Genomic DNA, 23243 nt, shown 5'->3' on the forward strand with positions numbered 1-23243 from the left:
TTGCTTGTAATATAAAAAATACTTAATCACACATGTTTTAATAAAATTTAATATCTTATATTAAAAACTCATTATTTTATATAATATTAAGGCCGTTGTATAATTGATCATTAAGTATATATTATTTTTAACACTCATTTAACATACTTATTCTCTAAACTTTATGTCTATCTTACAATTAATATTCTTACGTGTTAGAAATTTTAAGTTTTACAAGCCTATATATTTTCATTTTATTTTCAAATATCACTTTGTTAATTTCATAAAAGTTAAATATAATGTATATTCCTAATGAGCTTTAGTTTATGAATCATGAAAAATTATTTTATTCACATCTTTTGATTGTGATTATAAAATTTTATGTTATTAAGAGTCATTACTTTTGTTATGATAGTTAATAGTGACAATAAATAAAATATTGTCTCTAATAATATTTACGTGGGAAAAAATGTGAAAGAAAATCTTTTATATTTTTATATATGGTAGGAAATTATCTGAGCCTTATAAAATTGAACTTTTACAAGATTGTTTTCATTTTATTTTCAAATGTCACTTTGTTAATTTTATAAAAGTTAAATCTAATACATATTCCTAATTAACTTTAGTTTATGAATCATGAAAGATTATTTTATTGTTAATCTTTGATAGTAATTATAAAATTTTTATGTTACGAAGAGTCATTACTTTTATCACGATAATTAATAGTGACAATTAATAAATAAAATATTACATCAAATTATATTTAATGGACAAAATGAGGAAAAAATATTGTATGTTTTTATATTTTCATTATAAAGACATGGTTTTGCATACTTTAACTTAACATTTTGATACAATATTTGAGCCACTAATATCCCATAGCCTAATGGTTCATATTGAAAGTCAAATCAATATTTCATAATGTTATATCCTCCACCATTGAATTGCATGAAATAAATAATTTAATTTTTTTGTTAAAAATTTAAATAAAAATATTTCTCACTCTATAGCTATATAGACATATATATTTTTCAATAATAATTGGTGAATAAAATATTTCTCATTTGTTGTGACTCATACAGTATTATTAATAAAACACATATAAAATAGTTTATCGCAATACCTTCTATTATCATTATTGTTTAGGTATTAATGGTTTGTAATTAAATTCATACAATACAAATTATTATAAGACTTTGTGTTAAATAACTACTTGATATTATATTTTATACTTAATGGTAATTGATTTTAGAAGATTTATTTAAAAAATATTATTATATTACAAATTTAAAGGAGGGTTAAAAAATAATTTTAAATAAAATATATTATTTAAGTGAAATTGTTTCAAACTCTAAAGGTGGTCACGGTTAGTTTACAAAAATGCTCCATCCACTTAAAGGGTTAACAAACTGTTTATTTTTTTAAAAATTATTATTTTTAGTATAAATATTATATATTGTTAATTAAATCTAATGATATGTAATTAATACATTATTAATGCCGTAAAAAAACATATGGCATGAACCCGTGAAATTTTGAATAAAAATTTGGAAATGTATTCACGTTACGGAACCTCAACAAAACGACGCGCTTCATTTGGGATTTGCTCAGCTTGGAAACGTTGTCGTTTGGCTCTAAAGCGTAAGCGACGGTTTGTACCCTTCCTTGCTGAAGCTTCACGAACTAGAGCAAAATTAGTTAATTTTTAAGCACATCAAATCCAGGTATCAACCCTAATCTCTCTCTCTCTCTCTTTTGCTTCTGCATATTCGTTTGCAGTTCGATATATTTTTACTTTTATTAACATAATTTATCGTTTCAGGAAATTAGTAAATTAAGTGCCATGTGAGATTTAGAATTTATATTCGCATTTTGCTATTAAAGCAAGCAAACGGATAGCAAATTCTTAAATCATAATTTTACCCGCTTATTTGGGGTTGATTATATGCATTTTGTTTACTTAAATGTTACGTGTTTCTCTTAAGAGCGTTTCACTCTTAACAAAATTTCCAAATTGCTGATGTTGTTTGTTCTGCTAAGTTATTTAACTAAATCAAGATCATATTTTGATTATCAAATGATAAAAAAGTTGAGTGGAAGTTGTAAACTAATTTGTGCTTAACTTGGAGAATTTGGTAGATAAATATTTGTTATTTGAAATTAAGTTATTCTTCAGTGTTAGTGTGCCCTATTCTGCACTGGGTGTAATTCTTAATTTTCTATGTTGTAGAGGTGGTGAATTTGAACCCTAGTTAATTGTGCAAGGAAATGTTAAGGGTGTTTTTGTGATGGATGCGAAGGCACTGGCGAAATCCAAGAGAGCTCACTCTCAACAACATAAGAACAAGTCACATCCAAATCAGAAATTAAAAGCCCCAGTAGTTGCCTCTGACAATGCTGGGAGCAAAGAAAAGCAACCGGGGAAGCAAGCTGGGGCGGGAACACGCGAGGCACGGCGTTTATCTAAACTTCCGTCTAACTGGGATCGCTATGAAGATGGATCTGATATGGATTCGGAAGATACCACAAGTCAAGCCTCTGATTTTGTTGTGCCAAAGAGTAAAGGGGCAGACTATCGTCATCTAATTGCTGAGGCTCAATCACAATCTCTGTCACAGTCACAGTCACATTCTTATTCAGATACCTTTCCTTTACTTGATGATGTTATGCCCGGTATGCACTAGCTTCTCGTTGGTTCTAATTAGCCCTATCTGTTTGTCTTCTTTATGTAGTTCTGGCTGATTATTTGAGGTCGCCATGTTGTAAGACGCTGCATACTTGGTTGTCCTTAGTTGATATTGATTGATATTGATTATAGAAAAATATTTGAGGAATATTTCTTTTGCTATATGTACATCGCAGATAAGAACTGGCCTGTGGTTCCAAATTTCAAATGTAGTTTTCTTCATTAAAACTTTCAAAAAATGAATCTGATGCTAGTGAGTCTGAAATAGTTGAGAATTTGTTGAATTTGATACTAGTTTTTGGAATATCGGATTATTGTTTTCCAAAACATATTCCAGATGTGTTGTCTTTTCCTTTTCTTGGCTTTGTAAGTAGAAAACAACTTTTTGAAATCTTACTGAAGGACACTAATTTCCATATGAACTTCAAACTTGGTTGTTATTTCTTTGGAAAAGATGAGTGGAAGTTGGATTTTATAGGCACTTGTAAGGGATTAATGAAGAAATGTATTCTCCAGTGTTTTAATTCTTCTCCTGAAACCACTGAAACTTGTTTGGAATTATGGTTGGTCTCCACTCACTCTCTTGTTTTCTTCCGCTTCTTTAATACTCATTGTTCAAATCTCCTTCAATCTCAAGTTTTGATGTAAATGGAGTTAAAATACCAGAAATTGCTTCCATTACTTCGTAGATCAACCATTTTTTTTCCTAGCATTTTTATTTCAAGATATTTTGTTAAATTTTATAATGTTAAAGGCTTGATTTAAAATTTTCCTGTTCGAATCTGCCAGGAGGTTTTGCTCCAGGAATGGGCCCTATGCTGTCAGTCAGGGGGGAGGGCATTTTGTCATGGGTTGGGGATGATAACTTTGTCGTGGAGGATAAGACAACTGCATTTCAAGAGGTACCCCCCCCCCCCCCCCCCCAATTATCAGATGGCATACCTATGTATGAATTCTTTAGGATGTTTCTCTCTCTTAGTATTTTTCTTGCTTTCGAGAAAAAGCTTCAAGGATTCATTTGTATCAATTATGGCCATGCATGTATCGAATTGTTATTTGGAGGAAAGTTAAAGTTTCTACTTATGATTATATACGGAGGTGCTCCCAATTCATGAAACCAGTATGCAACTGTATATATATAGCCTTGCAGTAAGTTAGAAGTACAATACGTCACTCTGTAGGCTACATCTGAAGGGTTTTTGCCTTAATCATTTCAACTCTTGAAGATTCTTGGTTTTGTGGAAATTTTTAATTGCAATTGAGAAAGATGTGATTTGCATGGATTTGTTTTTACAGCAATGCAATGGTCATTACTGTATTGCAGTTTTACTTTAGCTGGAGGCAACCTTCAGATTATATTCCATTGAAGGGTTTGAATTTTCCTGTACGTTTACAACTCACTTTTCTTCCCGCTTTGCCCCTCAATATCATCCTCTTGGGATGGTTATCTATGCAGGCATCATTTCTGTCTCTAAATTTGAATGCTCTTGCGGAACACCTTGCAAAAGTTGACTTATCACAGAGGCTGTTTGTAGAAGCAGATTTATTGCCATCAGAGTCGGTAATTTATGTTAATACTTATCATTTATTGCATAGGATCCATGAGTGTTATTTTAAGCTTCTGATGTTTTAATACTTTGGTGTATAGGTTCTTTTTTCAAGTCTCTTACCCATTTGTAAAGGTGATTAATACTGGATGTTTTATGGCTTATGTGACAGGGCACGGAGGGATCAATAGCAAGCAGCAATCAGGAACCAGGCCTGATGCAAACAGAACATGAAAGTGAAGCAGATGTGGGTATATCCAGGGACATAGATATAGCTTCTAAAGATTTTCCTGAGGTTAAAATTGCGGATACTGAATCTTTATCATGTTGCTCTGTCAGTTATTGTGTAGATGCAGTTTTATTCACCTGTGACATGGTTTATGTGACAGGGCGAAGAGGAAGAGGAATCAGTGGCACACAAAGTTAAAGCAGCTGCTAATATATCTGAAGACAAAGCTTCCACTGATTTCCGGGAGAAGGTTAAAATTGTGGATACAAAATCTACATCAGTTGTTGGCCACAAAAATGTAGATGCAATATTTTCTAATCAGAGGTCTGCTTTAGTGAATCAAACCAAAAATGATGTGACCTCCAGTCAATATGACAGATTTGGACAAGACAAAGCACTTGAACCCCCGGCACAATTCAATGAAAATTCTGTTTCAGTCTCGAAGAATCTTCCGACATTTGAGGCCACAGCAGCAGAAGCAGAACTAGATATGCTTCTTGATTCATTTAATGATACCGGGTTCTCTGATTCCTCTAGCTCCAAATTCAGCAACTCTTCTGTTTCCCAACAAACATCTTCTACAGCTCCGCCACAGCTTTCAAGAAAGGGCCCAGATTTATCTAAATCTGCATCTGTCACTGCCAGTTTTGATGATGTACTTGATGATTTATTAGAGGAAACATCCAATTTGGTGAACCCCAATGGCTTGTCCCGGCCTCATGAAGCTCAGTCTTCTTCTTCTTCTCAATCTGTTACAAAGTCTAAAGTGTTGGATGATTTTGATTCATGGTTAGATACGATTTGAATGTATTCTTCAGTTCAAATCCAAACTCATATAACCAAATGCGTTGTGTTAATAGCTGTTCAATGAAATTTTTTTATGCTCTCTCAATGGAAGTTGCACGGATTCATCGTTCAAATTGATGGGAGCTCTCCTATCTTTCTTTTACCTTCACCAGGGTTAAAGGGTTTCAATTTTCTTTTTCTTTTTCTTTTTTGTTTTGCAATTTGAACTCATTTCAAAACGGGCAATATATATTCACTTTTATTCAGGACTGCACCAAGTAAATGACCTGCCTGCCGTTTGCCTCGAGCAAAATAAGTGGGCCATCAAAGCCCATTCTATTTATTATTCTCACAATTCGTCCCCCTATAAACACTAAAGCCCTAAAACCCATCGCGTTCTTTCTTTCGAATTTCATAAACCCTAAAACTAAACCCCCTTCTCAGGTACCTACTTGTGCTTCTATTTTGACTCCCTCATTTGCTTATATTTGCTTTGCTATATATAGTGTTGTTCACAATTGTTTAATCTTCCATATTTTGTTCTTTATCTGTTTAGTTTCTGAGAAACATTTGGGTAAATTCGAAGACATCAACAATTTTATTATAAATTTCGTTTTAATGCGGCTTTGACTCACCTGGGTTTTCGTTTTTACACAGCGAGATCTGTGAAGTTTCCTTCTTTTTCTTTCTTGCCTTTAGTAGTAACAAGCTCATTATTTTTTTAAATAAAGTTGTACGATGATGTTTTCTTAGAAATTGTATAATTGATTGTATGTACTACGAATTAGTTGAAATTTACTGCACAGGATTTAGTTTTTGATGGGTATTGGGGTTTTGTGGTGTTATTTATGAGTAATTATTTACTTCAATGGAAAATGCTGTTTGAGAGTTTGTTATCAACTTTCAAGAATGTTTCAATACTTGTTGTAAAGTGCATATGACATCTGTTTCTTTTGTTGAATTATTAGTTTATAGCTTGCAGTTAATTTCGGGAGACACAGAAATAGTTTCTATTAGATGTTCCAAATGAGGGTTGTAAGAGTGAAATCTTGGTTTTTAATTGCCAAGGTGTTAGTGTTTCTCAGGAGGGAACTCAAGTATGTGTCTGATAGAGAAGAGTTTGAAACATATTGAGATGCTTGTACCCAAATGTTTTAAACAAATATACTTGTTAATATGTTATTTTCCACAGCCTATGTTTTGTTTGTGAATGTCTTCGGTGGAATAAAAGTTGGTTATAAAAAAAAAAGGCTACTTTCAGGACTTTAAAATGGGCTTTCAGTTCTAGTAGGTTCCTTGTTTAATATGTTAGTTGTCACATCACAGCAAAGTAGTAACATTCAAAACTTTCCATAGATTCACTCCAAGCTAATGGAGCCTTGTTGGGTGGATTCAATATGTATTTCTTATTTACTTGTTATAAATAGTTCAAGGCTTTTGTGTAATAGCTAATTAATTTTCTTCATTTCCTGCTCTTTCATACTGCTTTCTCATGCATATGGTCTATATGTGAATTGATTTCTTTTTACCTTGTTGAACTAAGAGTCAATATATGATGTGCTTTAAGTAATGTGATCATGTAAACATATGTTAACTGACTTGCCATTTAGGAACATGAACTTCAACAATGTCAAAGTTCCCAAGGTGCCTGGTGGTGGTGCAGCTTCTGCCTTAATTAAGGTAGGAATTATTGGTGGGATTGGTTTGTATGCTGCTGCTAACAGTCTCTACAATGTTGAGGGAGGGCATCGAGCCATTATGTTCAACCGTATAACTGGTGTGAAGGACAAGGTTATTACTTCACCTGAAATTCCTGGTGTTTGTGGCTGACTTGGATTTTCACTATTATGAAGAATTTGGATTTATTTGCCTGTGTACAACTCTTTATCCCTTCTTTAGTATTGCATCTAAAATTTATTTGTACACTAATCCCTTGGTTTTGACATAGTCTTAGCATTGTGGTGATTATTTTTTGAGAATGAGTCATCCTTCTAAAAGGGTTTTCCTTTACTCATGGGGAATTAAATTTTTTTGTGTCTATAATTTTTTTTTCGTCTGATAATTTGGATCTTTAACTGATGTTTGATTGGATCTTTGTTTTTTGAGGCTTTTTCTCATGGCATCATGTCATTGTGCTTACAAAAATGGTTCATCGGTGGTTCAACTAAAACTCTTATCATTTACTTCTTGGAAAAAAAAATTGAATATTTCTGCAATAATAAAACCTCTTTTTCAAATTCTCCATTAAGTATGTTGGTGAAAGTGTTTGTCATGCAGACCATCATTAGATTTGTTTTATGCTCCAATATATATATGTGTATGTATTCCCGCTTTGCCTTTCCTGGTTCATGTTATTTCAGATTACTGGGCATCATCTTCTGTCTGAACATTTTTTAATGTTTTTGAACACTCATACAGTTGCCCTTAAAATACTATCCTTAGCATTAGAGTCAACTTCTCTGAAAAAAGTGAAGGATACATCATCGTCATGATTTTCTTTGCTTTAAATCAGCATTGCCTTCTCTCTCTCTCTCTCTCTCTCTCTCTCTCATATATTATGTGCATCAGTGAATCTTTATTCTTGTTGATGCTGATTTCTGAGAGGTTTCTTACTTTGTTCGGTAATTTCTGCACTGTAACAGATTCCATTACGGTGATTCATGTTGAATATGCAGGTTTATCCTGAGGGGACTCATCTAATGGTTCCATGGTTTGAGAGACCTGTCATCTATGATGTTCGCGCAAGACCCCACTTAGTGGAGAGTACTTCTGGTAGCCGTGATCTTCAGATGGTAAATACTTTCTTCTTTATTATTCTTATTGTTTGGGAGATAAGATATGCTTGGTATCTGCAGGAAATGCAGTGAGACTAGTCTAAACTGCTCTCTGTTGCTAATGTAAGATTTTCCTTAATAAAAACAGTGTTGCAAAGATAAGGTTTTCCTTAAGGTAAACTGTGTTGATAGGCAAAACACTTTCAGAAGGTTTTGTAGCACAGTTCGCTGGACTATTTTTTGCTCTATATTTCACTTGCTACTCTATAAAGAGTACTATTATTTGCTTTCCTTTTGGGTCTACTGGTTGGTGTTTCACGCATCTTGTACCCATCATGCCAAAATAAAACAAAACGGGTTTTATTGTAGCTATCAACCAATGGCTAATACAGTTCTGAAGCATTCTATATTTACTTATTGCACCACATTGCTTCATTTGGACTGCTGTTTGCCGCAAGTATGTGTTGAAGATATAATTTGCCTTTTTAAGTATTACGAATTGTGCAGGAATTCCAATGAATTTGGAGGTTCAAATTCATCGTAATATTAAGTTGTTTGTAAGGTGGGTGTCTATTGACCATCTATTTTGTAAATCTTAAAAAGCTGGAAGTCTCAGGGTGATGACATTACTCTGATGAAGAATTTATTAATTCTTAACTGAAATGACTGGTTCTACTCATTTACATGTGTATCTGATACTGCTACGTAGGTTAAGATTGGGCTTCGGGTCCTCACTCGTCCTGTAGCAGACAAGTTGCCAACAGTTTATCGAGCCCTTGGTGAGAATTATAATGAAAGGGTTCTACCTTCCATCATTCATGAAACTCTCAAGGCTGTGGTTGCACAGTACAATGCCAGCCAGCTCATTACTCAGCGTGAGGTGAGCAACTTGGCCTATTTCTTTTTACCTGATTGCAGTTTGTGTTGAAGTCCATCGCTTGGTCAATATACACTCTTCTTCTTTTAGACTGTTAGTAGGGAAATCCGGAAGATTCTGACGGAGAGGGCAGCCAATTTCAACATTGCCCTAGATGATGTCTCTATAACAAGCCTCACTTTTGGGAAGGAATTTACATCCGCCATTGAAGCTAAACAGGTAGCTGCGCAAGAAGCAGAGAGGGCTAAATATATTGTGGAAAAAGCTGAACAAGACAAGAGAAGTGCTATCATCCGAGCACAGGTGAGAAGGAATACTCTTCCCATGTTTGTCCGCTGTTTAGTTGGTGGTATATTTCATCATTATTATCTTCGGTACTTTGACTATTTAGTAATGAATTTCAAGCAATGATATTATTCACCAAGGGGGGAATTCTATTTTTTATTATTTCTTTAGGCAGCATATCCATTGGTTAATAATTGATAATACTTCTTTTCTCTCAATCAGGGAGAAGCCACAAGTGCTCAGCTCATTGGTCAAGCCATTGCCAACAATCCAGCATTTATCACACTGAGGAAGATTGAAGCTGCAAGAGAAATTGCTCAGACAATTGCGCATTCAGCCAACAAGGTCTTCTTGAATTCGGATGATCTTTTGCTGAACCTTCAGGAGATGAAGTTGGAGGGTGCAAAGAAATAGGCATAAATTAACAGGCTGCGGAACTTTTGTTTTGTTTTGATTCACACACATTGTTCAATTGTGGGAATTTCTTATCTTCAATAACTGAGCGGTGCATAAAAGTGAAGATCCTTGTTTGTGCTCTGAGATGGATGGGCTTGGACAACCGAGTGTAATTTTCCCAAAGAATTGTTAATTGGAGAGAACAACTTTGAACTGTTAAACCGCGCAGCATATCATCACTTCTAGGGGCGGGTAAAATTGGGTTTGGGTCAACCCGATCGGGTTTCGGGTTGTTCCGGTTAGACAAGAATTAATCCGAACATAACCCGAATTATTGACCCGACCCGAACCGACCCGAACAGTTTGGGTTATGTTCGGGTTGGATTTAAAACGGGTAGGATTGAGTTCGGGTCAAATCGGTTTAGTTCGGGTCTGTTGAAATTGGGTCAATTTGAGTCAATTAGGGTCAAATTCGGTTAATGCAATTTTGAGCTATTTTTTTTTCTTATTATTGTAGTTTTTATGAAAGTTTTAAGATATTTTTTTTAATTGTAATCATTTTTACTAATTTTCAACTGAAAAAAAAAAAGAAAAGAAAATGTTATTAAATCAAATGAATAAAGTTAAAATGCTATAATAAGATTATTTGCCTATTGGTTTGGAGGGTAGAATTAGAACTATTATTTGCTCAACCAACAAAATCCAAAGTTTCAAACTTAATAAAAGTTAAAAGTAATACAAACTTACAAAGTCCAAAGCACAATTTTTAAATATTAGTCTTTAAAAGTTTGCAACACAAACTCACAAAGTCACAAAATTAAATTGTTTAGAAACATAAATCACAAAGTTCAAAGTTCAAACATAAAAATTAAATAAGCTTTCTTGGTTCCTCCACCTTGGTTCCTCCATGGCTCCATGCAAGCACTTTGACAAGTTCTAAATTCAAATTTTTGAACTCCAAGTTTAAGTGCCTATTGCCTAGAGAAAGATTGAGAAAATGTACAATAAATATTTTCTTTAAGCCACGTTCCAAATGAACAAACTCAATTCATATAAAAAATTGAGCACATAAACCAAATTTATAAGGTTACACATCACACACAAACACAAATAAATAAATCTAATTCATATATTTAATTAAGCTAAAGGGGTGTTACAATTTTTCTAATTTCTATTATATCATTATAAATTTATAATTACAAATAAATATATATGTTTACCAAATTTTTCAATACACACTTGATTATATATTTCTATTATATCATGCTTATTTTATGGCATTCATCACCGAATCAAGTTAATAATAATACTAGACAATAATAATATTCTATCAACTTTAACTTGTCTAACTAAAACAATTACAAATTAGACTTAAAATTTAAAACTATAACAACTATAATTATAGCTAAAATTACAACCAAATACTAATAGTACTATAATATCAAATTATGAATAATAATATATATTAAAAGTTACCTTTCAAACATCCATAACACCAATGTCGGCGCTCAACGCTTCCACTGTCGAAGCTTGCGATCTTGTAAGCTCTATAAAATCCAAAAAAAAATTAATAACTCAAGTACATGACTGCATGTAGATGTTCTATATAAAGTTATAATGCATTTTAAATATATTATGCATTTAATGGATGATAAAAAATTAAAAACATTACCTTCTTGTAATTCCATATGAAACATTTGCTCCTTGATATCTTCTTGGAGGTTGTAGACGGGATTGACAAAAAGTTTAGACTGCAGCTAATTTTCAGTGCATATCATGCCTCAACCATAGCCGGGGTTAAAGAACTCCTACACTCATCAATAATACGACGCCTGGTGCTAAAGGCAGACTCAGATGCCACTGTGGAGACAGGAACATCAAGGACATCTCTTGCAATTTTCTCAAGAATTGGATACCTCAATCCATTCACCCTCCACCAAAGCAAAACATTAAGTTTAAGATTGTTGGGAACTTCAACTGGGTCCTTCAAGTACTTTTCCACCTCAGATACTACTCTTCTACTCTCATTCTGAACAGAGACCTTCCTGGCATATCCAAGGAAAGGACGAGATTCTTGAAAAGCGTCATCACATTCACCACCAGCAACATCCACCAAATTAGCCTCAGTTGTAAAACGTTGAGAAGAACTTGTACCTCCATAGCTGCCACTAAGACCACTTTCACCATACATCGATGGTGTTGAACTAGCAAAGAATGCACTATATGCATCATAAAACTCATTCAATAAGTCTTTCACTGCTTTGGTCATTTGTTCAACCATCAAACTATCATTGCCAAAAATGATCTCAAAAATATGTTTAGCAAAATCCATTTTCGCTCGTGGATCAAGAATAGAGGCAATAATCAGAATTTTGTTTATTTTTCCTGTGGACTCCCAATACTTATCAAATTTTTCTCACATACTATAAGCCATAGAGGACACCCAAGGATTTGTACTTTCTTGCAATGCAGTCAATGAACTCTCAATTAAGCTAATAGTATCACAACAAAGATTAGAAAGTCACACTCAAAGAGGCAGAAAATAATAATGTGGCATTATAAAATACCTTCAAAAACTTCACAATTCGTTCAGCACTCTCTCAATCATCCGGTCCAGGTGGGCCCACCCTTATGACATTATTTTCTTTCTCAGCAAAGTATGTCTCATAAGGTTTATCCACTTCTGCCATTCTATCAAATGCCGCTTGAAATTTCAGCGTAGTCATCAACATTAAATAAGTGGAATTCCATCTAGTAGGACAATCCAAAATAACAATTCCTTTTGGACAATTCACCTGCTCAACACATTGTTTAAATATCCGCAGCCTCATACTGGAGGATCTCACGTACTTCACTGCATTTCGAATAGCGGTAACACTAGCATGCAACTCTCCCAATCCTGAAACAACAATTAAATTCAAAATATGTGCACAACAATGCACATGCATATATTGTCCCCGCCAACACAAGTGCATCATCATTCCTCCAACTAAGCAACTGCATAGTGACATAACCAACAACAATATCATTTGCAGTGGCATTATCAACAGTTATTGCAAACAACCTCTCTATCCCCCAATCTTGTAGGCAAGCCACAATCTTTTTACCTATCGACTTCCCTCTATGATATTTGATTGCGCTAAAACTAATAATTCTCCTATTCAAACACCAATCACTATCAATAAAATGAGCTGTAATCACCATGTAGCTCATGTTTTGAACAGAAGTCTATAAATCAGTTGTAAGAGACACGCACTGCTTGTTGTTGCAAATCAAACTCTTCAACATTGCCTTTTCCTCCAAAAATAACTCCATAACATCTCTACCAATTGTTCTTCGAGATGACATAACAACTGAGGAATAACTACACTGCAGAAATGCCTAAATCCTTTGTTGTCTACAAAATTGAGCGGCAACTCATCCATAATAATCATTTTAGTTACTACCTTTCGACACGCGTCTTGACTCCATCCTTTACCCAAAATCAAATTATTTGCATTTTCTTCACCGCCCTCGGATGTCAAATTTTATTGACTTCCACTTTGTTGTGCCCGAAATGTTTTGTATGATTCACATGTCTTTATATGCCTTGTCATATTTGTAATCACATCAAGCCTTGAATGACATTGATATTGCTTACCGCAATAGTTGCACATACATTTGTTTGGATTATCTTCGAGTAAAGTGAAGTGATTCCATACTGCCGATCTTTTCTTCATTGGCGGTCTTTTCCGCTTCGCCTCTTCCTTTCCTCTATGGGTTCCTTCCATTTGTACACTTTGGTCTTCATCGTCACTCATCGAATTCGATCTTAAGTGTCCAAGCATCTGAATATTCAAAATAATCATTAATAATCATTAATTCAAAAATCAAAACACATAAATATTATTAACATAATCCATAAACAAAAATTAGTAATTTTAATTCAAGTTGTTCATGCTCCATAAACAAAAAGTAAGAAATGACTGATTAATTAATTAATTTATAATATCCAATTGTCCATTCCCCATAATAATATGATATTATTTGTCTATCTATATCTTATTTTTTATTATAAATTAAATCCTTTGATTTAACAACTTAACGGATGATTAACATACAATAAAATATTAATTGAATTTATTAATTTTTTTAGGGTTGAAAGCTTGAAGCTACTGCACAAGTACACATAATTACATAACACATTATAATTATAAAATATATACAGCATAATACTTAATTTTAATATTTAATCTACCTAATGTGCTAATTTATTCATAAAAAATCAATTATTAACTATTATTAACAATTAACAATTAATATTATTTCAATTATTAATAATTAACAAAATTTTTGTTATTCGCTGGCTAACACCATTTTCATATGTCCTTAATGCTTGATTGTTATAGTCTATTCGCTAAAGAGAGCAAACGATAACAAATTAATAATCAATGAAATAAAAACAAAACCCACCAATCAACAATTCCTTTTTATATATGAAAAAAAAATATTTCTGATGAGCTCAATAATTAACAAAAATTCCTTGATTTTATTACTAATATTTATAAATACATAATTAGTTAATTACAACAATTAAATAATAACCAATTACTGAATTATATAATAAACTATTTAGCATATATAATTAATTAATTATATAGTGTATATATACCGTGAATTGAAAACTGAAATGACTTGGGAAACTTGAAAAAAGTTTAAGCTTGAAACTTGAAAGTGGAAGGTGGAAACTGGAAAGCTTCAAAATTGGGTTCGGGTGGAGAGGATTCGGCCTTCAAGCAGCAGATCGGTGGCCACGGCTCACGGTTGGACGGACGGGATTTCACTTGGCAGCAGATTGCGGCTTCACTTGGGAGTTGGCAGCAGCAGATCGCGGAGATGCGGACGGCTCACGGCTCACAGCTGGTCGCGAATTCACTTGGCAGCAACAGATCGTGATTTCAGTAGTTGGCAGCAACAGATCGCGTCTTGTGGTGGCTAGTTGCAGACTTGCGGGTTGCGGTTGCCTTGTTCAGTTGTTCAGTTGTTTGTGTTTGTTTAGTTGTTTGAACTTGTGAGTTGTGATTTGTGGAGTTGTGGCTGACAGCGTGTGTGTGTGTGTTAGGTTTGCGAGTGAATTGTTGAGACTTGAGTGACTGTGTGCAGCGTGTGTGTGTGCTGTGCAGCGTTTGTGTGTGCTGTGCAGCTTGTGACTTCTGTTCTGTTCTCTGTGTGTGCTGTGCAAGTGTGCAGCTTGTGACTTGTGTTGTGTGTGTGCAACAACGTATGTGTGTGTGGCTGTGTGTTGTGCAGCTTGCGACGTGTGTGTGTGTGCTGTGCAGCAGCGTATGCGTGTGTGGTTGTGTGTTGTGTGCAGTGTTGGGCTATTAGCTTAGGTTTTTTTTTTTTTGGAAACCCGATCGGGTATTCGGATCGAATCAGATCGGATAAAATGCCCACCCCTAATCACTTCCCCACCTTCCCCCTCCTCCTCCTTTACACAAATGAGACGACCAAAATTAATTGCAAACTAATCTTTGTCTTGTATCTTTACTCTTTTATCATTGCCTGTCTGAACTTGTATCATATTCTTTAACAATACCCATTGCCTCTTTCTTGTTTGCATGCGATTGACCTTCAAAGCCGCCTGTCATATGGAGTTTAGTAGCATCACTCTTCTAGATGCCAATATTGGTTGCATTTGACTGCCACTTGTTGGTCAATCGCAAATATCTTCTCAACAACCGGTGAATGGTAGCTTCACAAACACTATTTGCACCACCACCACAGTCACGGTGATTAGAAAATGACTGTTTACTGTTTGGCTTGACTCGGTCACTGCTTTGCCCACTGTTTATTTTCGACTTTCCAGTTTTCTTATATATATATTTCACAAGCCATTAAAGTCTAATGATTCTCGAGACTTTTTAGGCTGGTGCGAGTGCAAAGCTGGTTCCAGCCGAATCATAATACCCTGTGATCATCAAACTATTGATAATGGCTATCCAAAAGCACTTTCTTAATAGGAAATCAAAGCGGGGCCCACTTCGTTGCAGAAAAAATCTGGAAAATAAAACAGTGAATCTTGACATTTGTTAGAAAAAAAAAATCTATCCTTTTCTCAATGACACGTTAGTTGGGACATTACATGTGCATCGTCATCATCTCGTTGCATGAACTGTTGTTAAGAGAAGAATCCAATCAAACGCCAGCAGATTATCATCAAACATATCTTTAAAATTAATTGATTATGCTGGGTGATGCAAGGCGTTGACGTCATCACCTTGGACTTTTCCACCTTCTCACGACCACCAGATAATCAATAATTAACATGATTTAGTAGTTTATTTTTATTTAAATTTTTAATTGCACTTGAATTTTTTTATTTAAATAATGAGAGAATCACGATTTTTTTTTTTGGGTTAATTTTGTCCTGCCCCAACTGTTTCAATATTTTTCACCACGCACCCATATATTTTAAAAATATTCATTCTACACCCAATTCCGTTAATTTAACCGTTTATTCTAACGGTCAAAGGATAAATTTAGAAATTCATATCCTAAATATTATTTGATGATGATAAATTAAATTTATTTGATAATTTAATTGATGAAATTATTATTAATTACCTTTAAATAAAATTTTTTAATATAAACATTAATTATTAAATTAATATTTTATCTCATTTTATTTTTTTTAAATTCAAGATAAGGGGTATTTCGGACATTTATTTAAATTTCAAATAGTTCTGTTAAACATAACGGTCAAATTAACGGAATTGAGTATGGAGTGAGTATTTTCAAAATACATAGGTGCGTGGTGAAAAATGTTAAAACAATTGGGGGTAGGACAAAATTAACCCTTTTTTTTTTTTTGTAAAATCATATATATGGGGGAATGGGAGGTGGTAGAAATAATTTTGGTCCCGCGGAGCAGATGATAACTCTAAAGGGTACTCGAAACACGTAGGGGATGGCGGCCGTGTGATGCCACGCCGTGCTACAATCATCATGAATCATGACCGCGGATGATGCATCTCATGACGTGGCAGCCAATGGCAGGTGAGTACTTTTATTCTGTGCCACGTGGCGGGCCAGATGTGTGACATCATGCACACAGTACCGACACGGTTCATCGATTGCGGCATGCGTCGTTTGGTTGGCGCGAGCTTCGGGCACCGTCCTTGAGCGGCTTTTTGTCTTCGCTGTGGGGTACTGTGCGCTGCCACGTGGGCGCGCGATTCAACAAACCAAACTGTGTTAAATTACTTGAGATAATTAAGCCGAGAAGAAAGAGAATATATTTTAAGATTATTGCGCAACCAATCATTAAAGTCTCCAAATGGGCGTGTTTATGGATAACCATTGTGTGAATGCTTGTCTGATTGAAGTTGATGGTTGAAGGGTCTCCAATATAAAGGGTAGAATTTGGAGAACTCGTAATCAGATTGAAAATTATAATATCTTAAAAATATTTTAATTAATTTGTATTTTAATTTAATTTTATTATTTATTTAGAGTTATATTATTTAAGCATAGCTTATTTTAAATGTATTCCTTATTTAGGTATGAGTTTTTTTTTTGTTGTTGGAAAATGTAGGTATAATTTTTGTTAAAATAGATTTTCTACTTAAGTTAGGACATGTTGCAGTTAGTACAAATAAAATATCCTTTACAGTTTTTATAAGCAGGCTTTGATATGGATGGCAACCGGGTGGAGTGGAGGTGGGGAGACCTATCTTATTTCCCACCTTATTAAAAAATTTACCTCTATTTTCTAATAAATTTAGTGGGGTAGGGATGGAGAATCTCCACGTGGGGAATAATTTTCCCATCTCCACCTCATTTCCAATTTATTTATTTTATAGTAAATATAAATACATGAGTTCAATAAATTAAAAATTAAATACTTAAATAGTTCAATAAATTAAAAATTAAATACTTAAATAAAATCATTATCATATTATAAAGTATTTAAATTATTTTAAAAAAATCTCCAAATGTTTGAAATAATATCTTGAAACAATATCAAAATGAAAAATATCTCCATTTATCTATCAGCTTACATTTTTTATCCTTCCACTGCATCAATTTCATTGCAGAGCTTTCTTCTATAGAGCATCACTAAGCATGCTTTTAAATTTCAATTTTTATTTCCATACAAATTTTATTTTATTTTACTATTTTCTACTAATATGAAGTTTAGAGTTAGAAAAGTAAGATATCAGTTATAAGCCCAAAATTATTTTTGAGAGGGTCAAAAGTAATTTTGAAAAGTTAAAGTTAATTTTAGTATTTTATTTTGCTAAAAACCATGTCTTTTACGACAGATTTTGAAAAGTAAGAGAGGAGTATTTTTTTAAAATTTAATTTTGAAAATCAATTTTATACTAATATAATTTCATATATATTATAAAAATCCAAAATTATTCTTATTTTTAGAAAATGAAATCATTAAATTTAAAGAGATAATAATTATTATTACCAACTAGGTTATTTTTTTTATTGCACCAACTAGATTGAGATAACAAAAAAATTAATAGAATAAAAATATGTATTTTATTTACTAATTATTTTATTTACAGTATTTACCACACACACATGTGTAAAAATATGTAGATAAATTATATTTAATATTACGTCTATTTATATTCTTATAGTAGTTTAACAATAAGAACTACTAAATAACTCTGGCTACTTTTAAAATTGATAGTATTTAAAAAAAATAAATCTTATTACAAGTTAAATTAATTCTTTTTATAGTTGATTATTTTTATGGTACAACTATGAATTATTTTAAAATCTATAAAAATTGGCCCGTAAACTAATTTTTTATCATTGTGTGATAATAGAATTAAAATGATATTTTCTGTTACGCCAAAAAAAAAATGTATTTTCTCTTTAGCAAAGTACAGATTCAAGTGATAGGTAACTACTACGTAGGTTGAATGAATGTTGAATGCCCACAATTACAACCACACAGGTCAAACAACTATTTGATAATTGGAATTTGAATTCCGGACTAGCATTTCGTCCGTGTGTCCCCATGTCTATTTCTTCTTGTAATTTTTTATTTTTTGTATCTTTCTCTTTATTTCAATTTTCATACACCGCGTCATAGGGATGGCAATTTTTCCCGATGGGATGGGATTCTGCGGGATCTCATCTCATTTAAGACGGGATTGAGATATATTTTTGTCCCATAAAAAAATTTAGGGACAGGATTGAGACATTTTTTTTATCCCAATTACATATGCGGAATGGGAGTGGGATTGATAAATTCCGTCCCATCCCGTCTCATTACCGATTAAGAATGAAAATTTTTTTAATTGGGATGGGATTCCGCAAGATCCCATCTTTTTTGGGACGGGATTAAGATATATTTTTGTTCCAAAAAAAATATAAGAACGGGATTGGAATATTTTTTCATCCCATTTGCATATACGGGATGGGACTGGAATTGGTAAATCCCATCCCATCCCGTCCCATTGCCAACCCTACCGCGTCAGCTTATGCCTGCTATTAATTAAGACGCCATACTCTTTTCTTTTTTTTTTTTTGCTGGTAAACGTCGCACAACACCTTCAAATCAAACCATTTCTAGACTTTCCGGAGAAAATTTAAGCCGTTTCTTTGGCACCTATTGGATCAGAAAAGACCCAATAACATAAAAAAAATATCAATTCAATTCACCATTGTCCATGTACGTGTATCAAACATCAAATATAATATATAACAACATGATAATAAGATAGCGTAAGAGAAAGTTGTGCACCGACTGTGGGACAAGAGCGTAGAGGTGACACAATAATATTAATAAAATGAGCACATAATATATATATATATATATATTGACACAAGTTAAACGTCACCAAGAAATTACGAACGCGTAACCAATTGCCTAACTGCCGTTGACGCATGACTCTTTCAAAATGCTCAACTCTTTTATCATCACCTCTCTCTCTCTCTCTCTCTTTATATATCATTCCTCCCCCCTACATTATTCTCGGTACCACTCACTACTTAATTACCCTTTTAATCTCTCTCTCTCTCTCTCTCTCTCTCTCTTTCTCTTTGTTTTTTCAAATTTTAATTAAATTATTCTGCAAAATAATTAATAACCATGCAGCAAGCTATCCCCTACAAATCGTGGCAACCCTTTGATCCCCTGAGCCATTCATCGGTATCGACGAGCAGCAAGAGGGCCGTACGAGGGCCTAGCATTAATACCACCGATGTTGTCAGCAGCATGGTGTCCGAGAATGCGGTGATCGTGTTCGCGAAGCGCGGGTGCTGCATGAGCCACGTGGTGAAGCGTCTGCTCTTGGGGCTTGGTGCGAACCCTTGTGTTTACGAAGTTGATGAAGGGGATGACGAGGCTAGTGTTCTGGATGCATTGGAAATGATTGTTAATAATAATAATAATAATAATGGTAGTCACGATGATCGTGATCGCCAGAAGGTGCAGTTCCCAGCTGTGTTTATTGGGGGGAAGTTGTTTGGCGGGTTGGACAGAATCATGGCTACCCATATCACAGGTGAACTGATTCCCGTTTTGAAAGAAGCTAAGGCCTTGTGGCTCTGACGGATCTTTTTCTTTTTCTTCTTCTTCTTCTTCTTTTTTGTCTTATTTTGAAAAATCTTTTCAAGTTGTATTATTGGATTATACATAGGTTCTTTTTTATTGACCTTGTTTAGGGGTGATTAGGGAGACGGGGTTTATTCTTTCAAGTTTCAGAACTGGGAATTGATGTGATTTTGTATTAGAGCTAGCAAAAGGAATACAAAATTACCAAGGGATGGATTTTATTCTTGTTCAATCTTTTTCCTTTCTTGTTGTTGATTGGAGGATCGAGTTCAATAGTTTTCCTCAATGGGAATTTTATCTTTTTTGACCGTTTGGTAATTATTAGCTGTTTCCAATAATTACGTTTTGTGAATATTTTTTTACTTTATGCAGAGGAAAGAAGGATTGAGATTGAAATACAAATAATGAAATCATCACCATTCAAATTAATTTTAAAGAAGGTAAAAAAAAAAAAAAAAAAAAGAAAAAGAAAACATCAAAAGTGAAAATTAGAATTGAGTGAAAGGGTCGGAATCAGAAAAAGAAAATACTCTTTCCATCACATGGAGGTTAGTTATGTTTGTCTGTCCCATATGACAAGCTAATGTACCTAACTGACTTGATTTGTAAGCACATCACATGTTGGGCAAATGTTTCCTTTTTCCTTTCACTAGAAATTAAATTTTTTTTGTTATGTACCATAGAGCAGGACATAGGGCAAAAGCACCTCTTCGTTCTTACTTTCTGCAACGCAAGCAACATTATAGTCCAGAAAATTATTAAGCGCGCACCACCACCACCTCCAATCCTCCATATATCGCAACTGAAAATGTAAAAATATTATAAATAATTGAACTAATTTCAAATAATTATTTCTAATTATTATCATTATTTGTGAAATCCTTCTCTAAGAAATTACATTATTTCTATTAACACCCACTTGAGAGCAGCAGACTGCACTCGGCTCAGGAACAGTTTCCAAGAAAAAGGGCCGAAAAGGCCCAAAACTGGTCCAATATATTATACTTGAAAAATGACATTTTCTATTTTGAGTGGAGCCTTTAACAACCCTCTACAATCTTTATAATACCTCTTCTGAATTTTATTTTCTGAAATACTCCCAGTTTTAATTTATAAAACACATAATTATATATATTTAAAAAATAAAAGTTAACCATCTTCCTATAAATTTTTACTCCAAAAAGGATACGTCTTTTAAGGTTTCATTATAAAATACAAACAAATTCTAAAATTTTTAATTATTTTCATCTTTTTATATTATCTGTATCGCAATAACTCAAAAATCTTATAATTTTCTTTGAGAAAATATTTTCTAATTAAATGTGAAAATATAAATATAAATTATAAAATGTGGTGGGTGTAAAAATTTTGTTAAAAGAATATTTTATTTTTGAAAATAAAAAATAATTAATTTGTCTTTGGTTAGTTAGGTAATTTTAATAAGAAAGATATTTTACGAGGAATTTCGAGGAGCGTAGCGAAGGCCTACTCTTCTGTTTGATATTTTGGTCAGATGATATGTAGTCATAGACCTTTCGAGCAGCGGCGGAACGATACTAGCGCTCTGGGGTTGCTTCCAACTCTTTGAAAACTTTTTAAAAGTAAAAGTTTTTAAGGTAACCCCAACTTGTTTTTTGAAAATTTGTGAAAAGTAGCGTAAAAATTAAGAAGTTTTCAAAGTAATCCGAAACTTATTTTTTTAAAATTTTTGAAAGATGCAGTAAAAAGATAAAAAGTGCAAAAAAATTTAAAAAGGCGGGCGAAGTTTTTTGTTTCTTTTCTCTCCCAAATTTATAATTTATAACATGAACTTCAGATTTTACGTTACGATTTACCCGTTAATAAAAATCCAAATTTGCTATAAATATATATATATTCATGAACCACCTAATTAAACTAGAATTTTAATTATGCGCTTTTGAGTAATTTACTTTCAGTTGTAATTATTTTGGTATTACTAAATTGGGGAAACCTGTGGTGCAACTGTGGTACAGTGCTACAGTTGCATCCAACCGTTGGATGTCAGTGGACCCCACCAATCTAAGTGCATCCAACGACTGGATACAATTATGATACGGTACTACAGTTGCACCGTAACCTGATCTACTAAATCGGTATGTTTCATTTTTTTCTCTCATATATGTTGACATTAAACATACAGTCAGATCGTATTTATCAAAATCTATATTACCGTGAGATCAAAATTGCGAAAGAAGCAGCAGGGATTTGTTCCCTAATTAGTTCCCAAAACGTCGAGTCCACGTATGCATTAAAAACAATATTTTGACGAGGGGCTCTGGCTTAGTGGCTGTCATATTCCGAAATTATAACTACAATGAATTCGTTGTAATTATTTTGCACGTTAACCACTCAGATATTTGAAGAGCCGGGCTTAAGGTGAGATTTGATCAAGCTCGATTCTAACAACACGTTTAGTTTCAAACAAGTTGAATTATTTTATTTGAGTCTTTTCTTTCTTATCATTTTGGCTGTCACCTTCAATACTGCTCCTAAGCTGTAAGAAATATTTTAATATGATCCAACAATTTGGAATATGTTTATTTGGCCCAATTTTAAACTAACTTACGATACTAAACTCAATTGAAAATTCACCGAAATTTGATTTGCCAATTGGTTTATGGACAAGGATCATCATCTTAATTTTTTTTTTCCTTCTCCTAATCTTTTTTAATTTAATAAATGGTTGATCTTGAATTTTAAATTTTGATATTAACGATCAATTTTTTTTTACTTTATTTACAATTAAGCTAATTTTTTCACTAAATTTTAAAAAAATTAAGAGAAACAAGGAGAGAGAAAAACTAAGGAAAAAAAAAATCTTACTCCTTTAAATATATGATACAAGGAATTATTAGAGTACAATATGAGCATTTGCTTAGCTTTAGCTATAAAGAATATAATAGAAAATGTTTCGATAGTTGATAGAAAAAAAAAAGAGACATATATTAGTAATAAATTAAAATCATAAATACACCTCAACTTTATATACACAAGCACGTATAATGCGAATGATGGGCATATGAGTTGGTCTTGTTGCTGGACATGGAAAATCATAACGGTTCGAGTATTCGAGTATAACATGCGATCCACTCTTCATAA

The 23243-nt window shown here is 33.3% G+C and overlaps 3 protein-coding genes across 7 annotated transcripts; all 3 read left to right on the top strand.

Annotated features, from left to right (window-relative positions):
* The first annotated feature begins 1595 nt into the window (after window positions 1–1595).
* On the top strand, window positions 1596–5413 carry LOC18051844. 2 transcript variants are annotated; one of them, XM_006446650.2, is made up of 6 exons: window positions 1596–1703; window positions 2210–2652; window positions 3455–3567; window positions 4122–4226; window positions 4385–4507; window positions 4602–5413. In XM_006446650.2, exons 2-6 carry the CDS (start codon window positions 2268–2270, stop codon window positions 5244–5246), a joined length of 1371 nt encoding a protein of 456 aa, XP_006446713.1. In that variant the 5' UTR covers window positions 1596–1703; window positions 2210–2267; the 3' UTR covers window positions 5247–5413. The 2 variants fall into 2 exon arrangements, with proteins under 2 accessions (XP_006446713.1, XP_024046123.1); XM_024190355.1 differs by having other exon boundaries at window positions 4385–4459.
* Window positions 5414–5588: 175 nt separating this feature from the next.
* On the top strand, window positions 5589–9780 carry LOC18051845 (prohibitin-1, mitochondrial). 4 transcript variants are annotated; one of them, XM_006446653.2, is made up of 6 exons: window positions 5589–5671; window positions 6838–7018; window positions 7903–8019; window positions 8711–8881; window positions 8969–9181; window positions 9386–9780. In XM_006446653.2, the coding sequence occupies exons 2-6, from the start codon at window positions 6842–6844 to the stop codon at window positions 9575–9577; spliced, it is 870 nt and encodes a 289-aa protein (XP_006446716.1). In that variant the 5' UTR covers window positions 5589–5671; window positions 6838–6841; the 3' UTR covers window positions 9578–9780. The 4 variants fall into 4 exon arrangements, with proteins under 4 accessions (XP_006446716.1, XP_006446717.1, XP_024046125.1 ...); XM_006446654.2 differs by lacking the exon at window positions 5589–5671 and adding an exon at window positions 5763–5801; XM_024190357.1 differs by lacking the exon at window positions 5589–5671 and adding an exon at window positions 5870–5892.
* A 9645-nt stretch (window positions 9781–19425) lies between these two features.
* On the top strand, window positions 19426–20437 carry LOC18051846 (glutaredoxin-C9). The gene has a single exon (XM_006446655.2). It carries the CDS (start codon window positions 19659–19661, stop codon window positions 20118–20120), a length of 462 nt encoding a protein of 153 aa, XP_006446718.1. The 5' UTR covers window positions 19426–19658; the 3' UTR covers window positions 20121–20437.
* The last annotated feature ends 2806 nt before the right edge of the window (window positions 20438–23243 follow it).

The sequence above is a fragment of the Citrus clementina genome, unplaced genomic scaffold (genome assembly GCF_000493195.1).
Source record: "Citrus clementina cultivar Clemenules unplaced genomic scaffold, Citrus_clementina_v1.0 scaffold_2, whole genome shotgun sequence".
NCBI classification, from domain to species: Eukaryota; Viridiplantae; Streptophyta; class Magnoliopsida; order Sapindales; family Rutaceae; genus Citrus; species Citrus x clementina.

Bases quoted from the DNA above. Each gene is read 5' to 3' on its own strand.
- LOC18051845 (XM_006446653.2), top strand. From the start codon at position 6,842: ATGAACTTCAACAATGTCAAAGTTCCCAAGGTGCCTGGTGGTGGTGCA. The intron at 7,019-7,902 runs GTTATTACTTCA...TTGAATATGCAG, and splicing joins TAACTGGTGTGAAGGACAAG to GTTTATCCTGAGGGGACTCA. The intron at 9,182-9,385 runs GTGAGAAGGAAT...TCTCTCAATCAG, and splicing joins GTGCTATCATCCGAGCACAG to GGAGAAGCCACAAGTGCTCA.
- LOC18051846 (XM_006446655.2), top strand. From the start codon at position 19,659: ATGCAGCAAGCTATCCCCTACAAATCGTGGCAACCCTTTGATCCCCTG.
- LOC18051844 (XM_006446650.2), top strand. From the start codon at position 2,268: ATGGATGCGAAGGCACTGGCGAAATCCAAGAGAGCTCACTCTCAACAA. The intron at 2,653-3,454 runs GTATGCACTAGC...CGAATCTGCCAG, and splicing joins ACTTGATGATGTTATGCCCG to GAGGTTTTGCTCCAGGAATG. The intron at 3,568-4,121 runs GTACCCCCCCCC...TTATCTATGCAG, and splicing joins AGACAACTGCATTTCAAGAG to GCATCATTTCTGTCTCTAAA.